Source organism: Cyrtonyx montezumae, unplaced genomic scaffold, assembly GCF_038088225.1.
Source record: "Cyrtonyx montezumae isolate F1298 unplaced genomic scaffold, pur_monq_1.0 scaffold_0, whole genome shotgun sequence".
Taxonomy (NCBI): Eukaryota; Metazoa; Chordata; class Aves; order Galliformes; family Odontophoridae; genus Cyrtonyx; species Cyrtonyx montezumae.
In genome coordinates, this window is record NW_027071824.1 from 44,056,469 (window position 1) to 44,069,350 (window position 12,882).

At 36.0% G+C, this 12,882-nt stretch overlaps 1 protein-coding gene across 2 annotated transcripts in view; it reads left to right on the forward strand.

Annotated features, from left to right (window-relative positions):
- PTPRK (protein tyrosine phosphatase receptor type K) overlaps positions 1-12,882 on the forward strand; it is a 305,334-nt gene that overhangs the window by 204,937 nt on the left and 87,515 nt on the right. For both annotated transcript variants that reach the window (XM_065734173.1, XM_065734182.1), the window contains exon 7: positions 10,451-10,753. In XM_065734173.1, the coding sequence (XP_065590245.1) occupies positions 10,451-10,753 (303 nt within the window). The remainder of the gene's footprint in view (positions 1-10,450; positions 10,754-12,882) is intronic.

The following is a 12,882-nucleotide window of genomic DNA, read 5'->3' on the forward strand; positions in this document are numbered from 1 at the left end:
ATGATGTACACATAGTAGCAACTCAGTAATGATTTAGCAAGGGATATTACTGATAATGCTGTATTTCATTTATGGTGTATGTTTGAAGCCATTTGATGAATTTTTGTTTCACCTTAATTTCATTATACATTTGATGACAGATATATACCCCAAATATTTGTAATTACATACATCACAGAATGACTTTAGTTGGAAGGGACCTCAAGGATCATCAAGTTTCAACCCCCCCCTACCACAGGCAGGATTGCCAGCCGCTAAGTCAAGTACTAGATCAGATGTTATATATAACGATATATATAGAGAGAGATAGATATAGATATAATGGTATATCTTGGTCTGGTGAAAGAGACAGAGCATGGTGTGATAGCTGTTGTTTGGTGTTGCCCTGCAAGCATAGCATCAGAAGGACAAAGTTGCAGGCAGCAAATCAGATAGAAATTTGGTGGTTGTAGAGGCTGGAAGTTGGGGCTTCAACCCAAGCACAGGTGTCTCTAAGAGCCAGGTAGGGTGAAATGTAACAGAGGCAAATAGGATTGAGAACATTTCAGTAATCATGCAGAGTGAAGATGCATTTTTATCAGTAAGTGTTTATGAGGCAATGCCTTTTTGAGCACATACATGAGCGAGTTTCTGTGTGTACACATACACATAAATACACACACATACGCACAAACGCTGTAAGCAAGTATCATGATTACAGCTTGCAGTTTTCAATTCTTAGTCATCAGAGATGAATGTGACACTGATTTTATTCCTGAATCCTTCTTCTGTGTTTTCTATTTATTTACTTATCGACAGTGTTCCACATTTGGCCACTTTATTTCATATGGTGATATTTACGTTTCCTGACTTGGAGGACTGACATTTTTATATTCCAGAGGAAGGAACTGAAGCTTTTATGATATCTGTAGAAAACTCTTGTATTGCTTATTTACATTCCTCCAACTTAGGTATTTTGCATCAATACTTATAACATCCCAAGCATCCAAGTAGGTTGTCTGTAAACAAAGCCATAAAATAATGTTTATGAATGTGGATCAGAGAGAAATGAAAAACTTATCATCTTAGCAAACTGGTGGTTTACATTCAAATTAGTGTTTGTAAATGCTTTCTTCATAGTGTTAAGTGGCTAGGTTCACTGAGTTGGTGTTTGTGTATGTACATAAATGTGTATTCTCTTTTGATTTTTTTTTTAAGCTGGTGATTTAATATAGCCCTTCCTGTAGTTTATTTCTTTACTAAGTATAAAGATCATTTATTGCCATCGCAGTTAATTCTGTAATTGGGTTGGACAATTAATCTCCACCGTTGCAGCTCTGAACAGGTTTCCTGGGAACTTTAAAATGTCTGGCTTTCCCTGTGTTTTCTTTTTCAGCTTGATGCTTGGTGCCATGCTGATTCATGTTTTACAACACCTGATAAGTTTTGTTCATCTGGAAAAATGAGTTTAAAGAGGTCATGTCAGCTTTTTCTCTCTCCTCCTAGACTATATATCTACTTTTAATTTTAACCCTCAGAATTTTTTTTTAAGGGTGGAATTTCTGCAGCTAAACTATACTGGAACAATCAGTGGAATTTATTATCAAGGGATGTTTAATCTCTAAAGCTAATACAAGGCTTCACAGCTATTGATTACACATGAAGGATGCACAAACAGTTAATCATGCATGGAGGGAAAAAAATAAACATCCTATCAAGAGGGAATGAGCAAATAGTTGTCAGTAGTGAAGTTATATTTCATTATTTACTATACCTCTGATGCCAGGACAGTTATATTTTTGCATCCTGAAAGATATCTCCTTAACTATATTGAATATCCCCTTGTTGCTACTGAAACTAGTGTAGTACAGCTGATTATCTATGTAATAATTTAGATGTTTTCTTCAGCTCCCTGAGGCATGTGATCAATAAGAAATTTGTAAACTGGCTTAATAAGTCAGTTACTGACTGAAATGAAAAGGGAAAAATCTCATAGATTTTCATGCAGTAGCATTATAACCTTCATTAGCAAAAAAATAAATCTGTATTGCTAGTACAGTATAAAAGCTATTGCTTTATTTATTCTGGGTGCGTATTTCACATAAGAAATAGGTGAACATACTGATGTACACAAGTGGGTTCCTTTTGTGTTTGTATCCATATTTATGTTGTATTCCGTATATGTTATGCATCTGAAAAAGGAGATGCTCAGTAATTCTATTTTTGTTGTGAGAATGCATACCTGTTAATTTCAGTAGTCAGAGAGAAAATGAAAAATTGTCTCAAATTATATGATTTCTTTCAACTTAATTTGAATTATCTTTCCTTGATGTTCACTATTTCTTTATGCTTCTAAATTTAAAAAGATTAAAGGCCTGAGTTTTCAGATTTGGTTGACAAAAGTCACGGAATATAGAAGAAGATTTGAAGAAAGAAGGGGAAAAAATAGTAGTTTAGTTAGACTTTCCTACCTGTATCTATATACATGACTGATGTCCTGCTTCTGTATTCTTTGAAAATGAGAGATTGCAGGTTCTTTAAAAGTGGAGTACCTGAGTTAGGAAGCTATTATTCCAATAACATATGAAAAGTCTGTGTTGATCCAATTAGTAATATAATTTGGTGTGGTTTTGGCTGGGGATACACAAAAGTTGGCAGGAAAGAGTCCGTAACTCTAGATAAACAATTCATGAACTATCATTAAATAGTTATTAAAGGATGAAGCCAGTGCTGTTAATTGATTTTGCCTTTAACTCTGCTTAGATATAGTCAAATATCAGCCAGAAAGGAAAAGGAAACAAGAACTAAAAAAATAAAAAAAATAAAAAAAAAACTGTTCAAGGAAATTAGACTGAAATACATGATATTCTTGTGATAGCTGAATAAATTAGACTTTCCTGTATTATCATATTGTTGTTTAACATATATTCCTTATATCAGCTTAGTTTTAAAATCTGTTTTCCCTAGAAGATCCTAAAGAAACATGCATCGCCTTTAGATATTTCATATCTATTACATTTCTCCAGTGCTAGAGCCATATTCAGACAGATTAAACTCTGCCAGGAGTGATATCCCATTCCAGATTACATTTGTAAGTAATCTTCTGACAAGCATGTCCCTTAGGCATCCATAGTCATACCTCAGTAGAATCCAGGTTTTCCATGCAAGATTTGCAGTATAATTTAGGCATATGGAGTATGATTTATGTTCCTTAGAGTCTTGAGTCCTTTTGGATTTGTAGATCCTTGAAACATAGGGTTTTCATCATGTGTATTCTAGGACATGTAACCTTACCTAGAATTTTCTTTGTTCATATTTTAATTATAGGATGCTCCAGTTCAAATAAGTTGGCCTGGATTTTTGTAATGGAGACAGAGACAGTCTGGTAGTGCTTTAGCTCTGGTAAAGGAGTGCAAATTCTGATGGAAATTTCTTGACTGTCCCCAGTTCATCCACTTTTTTTTTTGTATCACAGAACTGTCACAGAATGTGCAAACCAGATTTCTTTGAAATTGAACTGGAAAATAGGTTTCTGTGGTGCATGTCCAGCCACTGAAGGACAACTGATTCTAAAATATAGCTTGTAAAACCATACATCTTTATAGTGTGGACGTCAAATCCCAAGCCCTAACACATTTCTTCTACACACCATGCATGTTGCTGTTGTAGGTTGCAGCCTTTAGGAAAGTCATCAGACCAGCTGTAGATTTCCACTACTGTCATGGGTTGCCTTCTTGATCAGTGCAGGTAATTATCAAGTACTTTTGAGGCACAATTTCTGTCCTTCAGAATTTCTTCAAGTGGTTGTGTTGTATGTATGTTTTGTTTTTTTTTTACTGCTAACCAACTAATAAATGGAATTTAGATGACTAGCTTAGAAGCATATGCTTACATACTAGAAGCTTAAAGTTGACTAAGAAGGCAAATAGGATGCTGATAGCAGATCGTCCAGAGAAATGCAGAAGTGATCAGAGCTTATGTTCTCTCACGCTCAGACTTTGGTTGGCTGTTGAAATTTCTGATAACTCCAGTACAGTCCTTTTCAGTGAGTGATACACTTTTCATATAAAGCAATCTGAACTGAGTCTAGAATGAGAGGGAACTTGGTATCTATATAAAATATTTCTCTAAAATTCATTGTTCACTAATAACAGGAGTAATAATTGAGAGTAGTGCAACTGAAATAAGCAAATAAGAAAGCTTGTTTTCTTATTACACATTACCACATTACACAGCTGTTCTGATTTTGGTTGTGCTTCCTCTGGTGTTTTTCATTCATGCCATTCTTATGTGTTCTTTTTAGTAGTCTTTTTAGAAGAATTCTTTAAAGCAGACCGGCTATAATTTTTTTGTGTGTTTTGGGAACATTTTGTTTTTGTAGGACCTAGCGTGAACCGAGGAAGCAGCGGGAGCCATGGTGACATCTAAGAATAATCCTTTTTTATTTCTCACATGTCAAGGAGAGACCCTTTCTGGAAAGGTCAGGAGAAGCCACAGGACAGAGAGGCTCATGTTCTCATAAAGAAAAGTCTGGGGAATTCCAATGGGTGTGCAGACTGAGAATATTATCAGAAAAATTAGGACATATTTTTCCTATGTCTTTTTTATTTTAAAATGTCAGGGCAAGATAATTAAAGGAGGCTCTGTCAGAAACAATGCATTTCAAATTACAGAGTTGCTATCTTAAATCCAGCTGACACTAATCCCTTTATAACTGTCATGCATTTACTTTTGTGTGTTGGAGCTTTTATTGGATATAAGTGCACTATCTCTTCAAACTTACAGAATGATGAATTACCAAGGTTGGAAAAGACCTCCAAGATCATCTAGTCCAAGTGTCTACCTACCACCAGTATTTCCCCAGTAATATCCCTTAGTACCACATCTAAATGTTTCTTGTATGCCTCCAGGGCCAGCGACTCAACCACCTCCCTGGGCAGCCTGTTACAGTACCTGACAACTCTTTTGGAGTAGAAGTTTTTCCTAACATCCAAACTGAATCTTCCCTAACACAACTTGAGGCCATTCCCTCTAGTACTATTGGTAGTTATATGGGACAAGAGGCTCACCCCCCATCTTGCTACAGCTTCCTTTCAGGTGGTTGTGGAGAGACATAAGGTCTCCCCTGAGTCTCCTCGTCTCCAGACTGAACAAGTATAAATCAGAAAGCCAATTCCAATTAAAAAATGTGTGTTCTGGCAGAATGCATTGGATGACAGCATATGGTGTTATTCAGGAAGCACTATCTTTATCTGAACTGTCTGTGCTTTAAAATTTGGTGATTTTCCACTACATACAAACAAAAGTATGTTTTACCTGTTGGTCAAAAAATCTAATCTCCCTTTCCCTTGCATATGTGACTGTGTATTGCAAACAATATTTAGGATTTCTGATGAAAGACGGGAAACCAAAAAGACTTAGCGTGATTTGTTGGTCTTATTTGATGGAATGGTTTTAATTCAGGTAATAAGTTTTATCATTAAAAATTGGTTCTGTGGAAATGCATGATACCACCTTGTTTCTTCTGTAACTGAAGGCTTTTCTTTTCACTGCCATTTCTGTATAAGTGAAGATAATCTCTACAGAGGGGCGCTGATATTGACCTGTCATATCACGTGTTGCTTATCAAGTACTAAAGAAATTGAATTTCATTTTGTCTGTTATCTGGAGCTTCTTATTAAATCATCCCACAATTCAGAGATGGTATGAGGTCAGCAGGTTCTGTCTCTTTTGCCAGCTATCCCTGGATTATTAACCTTCGGAAGCTTTCTGAAGCTGTTCTTTATTTTATCCCATAACATTGAGATAAATCTTTTTGATCCATAAATTGTTGCAAGTGAATACCACGTGCATGTAATTCTCTTACTTAATGCTGTTTCTGAATAAGGAATGAGGACTTAGTCTGTATAAATGTAGAAATCTCTTACTATTCAGGGGTTTGGGTTTTTTTTTTTCTTTACCCTTTATATTCTCCCAGTGATTCTGTTTTTAATTGTTAAGTGTAACAGCAGCCAGACTGGATGATGGATCTGAGTCAGAGAGCGAATGATAGCATTTGTTTTAGCAGAGATGCAATAGGGTGATGAGAAGGAAGGTAATGGAACTCAGGTGTGGCAAGAGGCAGGCAGTAAGCAGCAGTAGGAAATGTGTGGATGTCTTAGCAGCAACTTAAGACAAAGTGGGTCTGGTAGAGGGGAGCATGTTCCCCGGCGAGGGGCTTGGGAAGATGGGGCAGTAGGTTTAATAGAGGAAATCATGCAGACTGAAGAGCATACTGAGGCAAAATAGTACAAATTGTGCCCTATACTCTCCAGTTAAGATTGAGATTGAACTAGTTCTTTCCTCAGTTTCTCATGTGAAGAACAAATTACATATTTTCACTGATCTAAAAATTTGCTCTGCAGCACTATCACCAAGCCCTCCATATGCTTCATGGCTGTGTTTCTTTTGGAGGATATGACTTTGCCAGTCAGGATGTTCATGCTTGAGCTTGAGACGGTCGCAGGATATAGAATTTCTCACAACAGGAGTCCAAAGTGCTTTCTGCCATCACCACAAGGAAATGTCTTCTGTGTTTAATGTGTTTTCCGTTGTAGAGAAAGGCTTGGAAAATTTAATTCTAAAAAAATTTATTTTAATTTTAGAAAAAGAATTAGATATAAAGCAAAGGAAGTGTTGCTTCACTCAATTTCTAAACTCAAAGACAAAAAAAATCTTTTTAAATCCTTCCCCTCATTGAAACTTGATGATAGGTTTAGAGTATTGTCTTGGAACGAATAAGCCAAACTATTTCTTTTCAAATAACTTAATGCTCAGGACTTCATTTAATGTCTGGCCACTGTTATGCTTTGAAACTTGTTCTAGGAAAAATGGCATGAACTCTTCTAAAAAGGAGCTGCAGGAGTGTGCAGTAGAGTTTGCATTTCTGCATAGGCACTGGAAAGTCAAGTGTAAATGAGGTCTCTGAAGGGCTGCTGCTGTGAGCCCTGCTACCTAGAAGCTGGAGCACAGGTGACCCGGAAGCTGGGGACTGCTCAGTTTTCTTCTGCTGCTGGCAGTTAAATAACCTTACAGTTTGAATAAGTTATTAACCTTTTAGTGTCTTTTTCTCCTTGTAGTATAAGCATGAACACTTACTTGTCTCACAAGGATAAATAGTAAATTAACGTTTGGAAAATATTGAAGACTTTCTGCTTTTGTTAAATGTTACTGAATCTACAGCTGAAGAAATGAATAGATTTTGAGTCTTATTTTTTCCCTCTTCAGCAGTGTGCCATTTTGTCATTATTAAAGTCATCAAAGAAGCAAGACATTATGAACTTTAATACCCAGGCATTTTGAATAAAAGTTCTAGATATGTCTGAAAAGAAAAAGGTGGGGAAACAATTAGGGTGACAGAGTATAAGTGAATTTACTAGGTTTAGTGGTACAGAAACAAAATCCTGAGTTCAGAAGAGAATGCCTAAATTTGAATTAAATCACAGGAGGATAAAAAAAAATATTTCAGCAAACTCAAGTCCCTTTAGTAAGATAGGGAAATGGAAAAGTGGAGGATGAGCAGTTCCTTTTGCTCCTATCTAGAATAGAATTATTCTTAATGAGATGCTGGGATTTTGGGGAAGCCTGTTCAAAAATTCAGTGATGTTTAATCTGAGAAAAATAATTATTGGGAGATAGTTTTCTAAGGAGGTGTTACAGATGGAGGGAGGCTTTTGAGGTATGGTCATATAGAACAATTGGTCTTTACCTCTAGAGATTCTTGAGATAAATGTTGCCTGAGGGCAAGAGTAAAATTGCTGTTCCAGAGCATCATTTTAGAAGCAGTGGGACTGTTGGCAGAGTTTACCAAAGCTGTTGAGAGACTCCACAGATTTTAATTACCATCTCAATATTGCAGAAGTTGTTTAATCTCTGACAAAGAAGGGAATAGTTGTGATAAAACGAGATCACACATTGTCCCTTCATACTTTCCCATTTGACTGTTGAATAAAGGATTCTTTTCAGTATCTCCTCTGATGCTGTGACACACTTGTAAAATTTGCTTCTAGAATTGTAAAATAATTTTTCTTAAGATTAACAAAGCTTTTCTTTTTTTTTTTTTAAAGTTCTGTATAGCATAGTATGAATGTATTGTGAAGTTTGGCAGGAAAGAAGCAAGATGCAAATATAGTGCTTTTTTTGTGTGTGTGCTATTGATTAGTCTGCTTCTAACAATAATATTTTCAATCTTCTTGGCCAAGTGATTTGTACCACATTATACTTCTTTTAGCGTTTCTAATAAACTTTTAAATTCAGGCTCTTCTGGTATGGGTAGATGGAAGCATAACCTGGAGTACTAGAATAAATATAGAATTAGTAAAAGGAGAAGAACCAATCCATTTTAGAAGGAAAAATAAGTCTACAATTTGAATCACTAATTACTCTGTTAGACCTCAAAATATATCAGAGAATGTGTAACTTTTTTTTTTTATTGTAATTTGTGTGTGTGGAAAGGTTATTTATTATTTCCATTTTAGTGATAACTTTTCTAAACAACGCATGAATGTGTGTCGTGTTTGTTTTTTTCTAAGTAGTTAGGGTAGCCAAATAAATATTTATTGCTTGTTTGTTGGTTGGTTTTGAAGACTCTTATGATCTCCTTCAGAAGATTGCTGTATTGCTATTTTGTTTACAACTGCCACTCGCCTGTTAGTACTTGGTGAAGTGCTGGCCATTGTTTATTCTATAAAAACCTTTTTTTCCTCCTCCTCTTCAAGTCTCTTATCTATCGAGGACCTTTTCAGTGGTATTTTTCTTATTCACATCTCTATTGTCGCATTGTACAGTATGTTCAGAAAGCTACTGCCCAGGACATCTATTTTTGCATTTGGCTTTTTTTCCCATATATGTGATAAAATGGTACTTAAGGGCAAAGGGAACACATTTTTTCAAAACCCAGGAAGAGAGAGATAGATCATAGAAGCAAATAGGCACAATTTTTGTTTGTCCAGACTACAGTTATTTTATCCTGATCTGGAAAGGACTTGCAAAGATCACAGAGTCAAAGGGGTTGGAAGTGATGCCCAAGATCAGCTCCAACCTTGGGTCTGCACAGGACCATCCAATATGCAAACCCTATGTCTGAGCTGCATGAGTTAAACTTCATGCAGCTGGTGATTGTTTGGACCTCTAGTTTGTCAGTGTTTCTCTCGTTGATAAAATCAACAGCTCCTCCCATTTTAGTGTCATCTTTCTTAATACCTTTATGTTACATTTAGAATTTGGTTGTTCTCATGTTTGAAACTAAACTTCTGTGGTTTGCCTTGAAAACTGCAGGCTAAATGGATTATACTGATTGATGTTAACTTATTTCAATATACCATCTGTGCTTTTGGCTTACCGTTACCATGACTGGGATTCTCATTTCATAAGTTACACAGGACAGTTTGGCCTGGAATGAGAAATGCTGTGTTTCACTTTCTTGGATGATTGTAATGGTTTTGACCTTACGCCAGCAAGGACACAAGGCTGCAGCTGCACCTACAGCAGGCTCTATTTTCAGTAGTGAAGAAGTATATGTTACCAAGACATAAAGATCCCCTGGTATATTTCTAGTGAAACCCTAGTGCATATGTAGTCATGGCCATGATTTTCATTGTGTAATCATTTTAATTAAGTTCAACAATAAAAGTTAGTCTTGCATGAGGAATGAATGCGTTAGAGAGATGATGAAGGATTGATGACAGCTTTGGGAGCTGTCACATTCTCTACTGTTGAATGTGCATGGAGGGAGAGCAGGTGAACTTGGTTAACAGTTAAGAGATTACCATCTCAGAGCAGTGGACAAAGTTTTAGAGATATGAAAGAAGAGAGATATAGTGAGAATATCCAAAAGTGTTTTTTACAATATTCCTCTGGGTTTTTGTTTAAATGGATAGCCTCATTACTAAAATACTAAACATCAGTTAATATCTGCATCATTTTTTGTAATTGCTAGCTTACTAAGGTGATTAGCTAATTAGTATACAGCCTTGCTTAGTGGCATGATAAATCATAGTGCAGTGAATGTTGACTCTTTACCACTATGATATATTATCTAATTTTCTCTGGTAAAAATGAAAATGGGAGGAAAGTGTGAAAATTAAGAAGGGAAGGCAGTGGTGACAGCTGGGTGGCATTTTGGTCAATCTTACATCTGCTGTCTGTATTCTCAATTGCTTTGAATCGTTACACTATAAATAACACTTCTTCACTGTTAATAAGTCTTAATCATTGAATGAAACTTACAAAGAGAGCCTGAAGAGGAAATGAAAACATGGAGGCTGTGACAGTTTTTTGCTCTCAGGCAACTGCACAAAGGATGGTATTCTCTGGTAATAAATCCATGTGCATCTCTTTGTTTTCATGTCCCTGTAGCTATCATCTACAGAATCTTACCATTCTTTGCAAGAGTGAAGATCATTAACTTTTTTTTTTATTTACTGTTTTCCAGAGCCTATGAGAACACCAAAAACTTTGAAGATTGCTGAGATTCAGGCCAGACACATTGCTGTGGATTGGGAATCTTTGGGTTACAATATCACTCGTTGCCACACTTTCAATGTCACAATATGCTACCATTACTTCTGTGGGCGCAATGAGAGCAAGGCAGACTGCTTGGACATGGACCCTAAAGCACCCCAGCATGTTGTGGATCATCTGCCTCCGTACACAAATGTCAGCCTCAAAATGATCTTAACCAATCCAGAAGGGAGGAAGGAAAGCGAGGAGACCATTATCCAGACAGATGAAGATGGTATGCGTAAACATTAGTACAAAAATTCTCTCCAAGTCTGGTGTAGACATGTGTAAGGAATCGGTTTTGTGTGCTGCAGCACGTAGCCAGAAGGGCCAAGGTTCCATTCTTTAAATGTATTAATTATCCCTACAACAGTAGTTTTAAAAATACTATAGATGTCAGCTTGCATATGTCGTCCAAACTGTCCCTGCAGCTCAAGTGAAACTGAATTTCTCTTTTGCAAGAAAAGGAAGGTTGATTTCCCAGGCATTGTAAAAATGTGTTAATGCATGTGACAAGAAACACCTAACACCTGTAAGGTGTTAGGTAAAGGCTTCTGCATTTTAGGCATTCGATTTGAAAAAGAATGTAATCTGTACATGGTATTTAAATACTCAGTTTGATGCTTTAAGACTATTCCAGATTTGCCAAAGGCTAGTCTTCAGTAAGTATATTTGAGCAATAGCTTAAGTTCTAGCTTACAGTATAGTGTGTTTAATGTTTTTAAAACACCAACCAGATAAAGTAATATTTCAACAACTCCTCTTTAAAATGCTCAGGATGAAATGTCGTTGACACAAGGTAGTTTAACTTACCACAGTCAGGGAGAAATAAAGAAGAGACATAGACCATGATGGTGACATTCAGTGATTATTCTATGAATATTAGCATTAAGGAAATTAAAGTAGATACTTTCTCTAATAAGGTTACAGCTGTGGAAACAAAGAACAATTTTAGTCTCCTTTCATTATGTTTACATTTTGTTAAAATATTGACAACAACAAAATGAAAATAGATACTTCCATAGGGGGAGTATTTGGGGTAATATATGAGTACAGCTACACAATGAGAAAATTTTAAGAAGTAGCATGGTTCCTTGCTTGTAAAATAAATGAGAAGGATGTATGGCTATATATATGGGTAGCAAGGTTAGAATCTGGTAGCACTTTTTTGCCATGCAATATCTGTTTTACAAGAAATAGAAGAATATGTTTTCTATTGCAATAAAGAAAGGAAAACAGATGATTAAATAGTCCAAGTATGAGGATCTGTAGAGAACTATAGAGATATAGATGCATCACATGAAGATTTATTGACAAGTTCAAAATTAGAATGTTGCATCCAATTCAAATTTTAGCATTATTTTATTTAAAATTAATTCTAAATCATGATGAATTATTTCTTTATCTGGACTTACGTTGTAAATATTTATGGTTGCTGTTTCCCTTAAGGTTAAAAAAAAAGAAAAGAAAAATATGTATTTCTGCAGTACTGCAATGTCCATGGAAAATAGCTTTCTTTTTCTTTTCAGTTGAATTTTCAAGAAGGGCTATGGTTTTTGATAGTCTTTAGTTGGGTGTGCAATGATGGTGGCTGCTAATCATAGAAGTGACTCTGAAGAGCAGAGTCAGGTGCATGTACTTTGTCTTCTTTTTTTTGTTGTGGGATACTAATAGAAAATGATGCACCTTGGGCAGTCTTTTGGACCAGTGTGAGAGCAGGAACAGAACTTGCTAAGGTACACTACTTCAAGCAAGTGCTGTTATCAGGGAAGGATTAATGCATTTTAAAGGATGTATTTAGACACAGTGGTGATGGTTATGCTTGTAACCTGAAAATATCCTCTGGTGAGGCCAAGTCAGTGATACTGTCAGGAGTAAAATGCACGTTTTTGATTATGCACTATTGATAAACTTGAAAATGTGTGTCCATTTAGTCACATATTTCAAAATACATGACATGTAAGCAAGATGCAGTCCTGAGGGCTGTTAGGCATCTTAGAGGATCAAAGAGCCATTCACACCTGCATGGTTCTTTGTGCTCTTACAACAGTAGTAAATGAATTTCTGTAGTTGACTGCATGTGTGTATGGTATGAGTTTAGCCCAGTATCTGAGTGATTGAGTTTAGCCCAGTATCTGAGTGATTGAGTTTCCATTTAAACTGTGTGAAAAGAGGGTTTGCTCCCCTAAAGCAGGATTCAAATTAAAAGGATGAGAGTTACAGTAAAATGCATATTTCTGTGCCCCAAATATTTCACATACAGTTAGAAGTAGCCTCATTGTAATAATGCTGTTTGTAGGTTTTGAAGAATCAACATGATCTGGGGACATTACCACTTTCAGGAATCTGCTAATCATGTAAAAA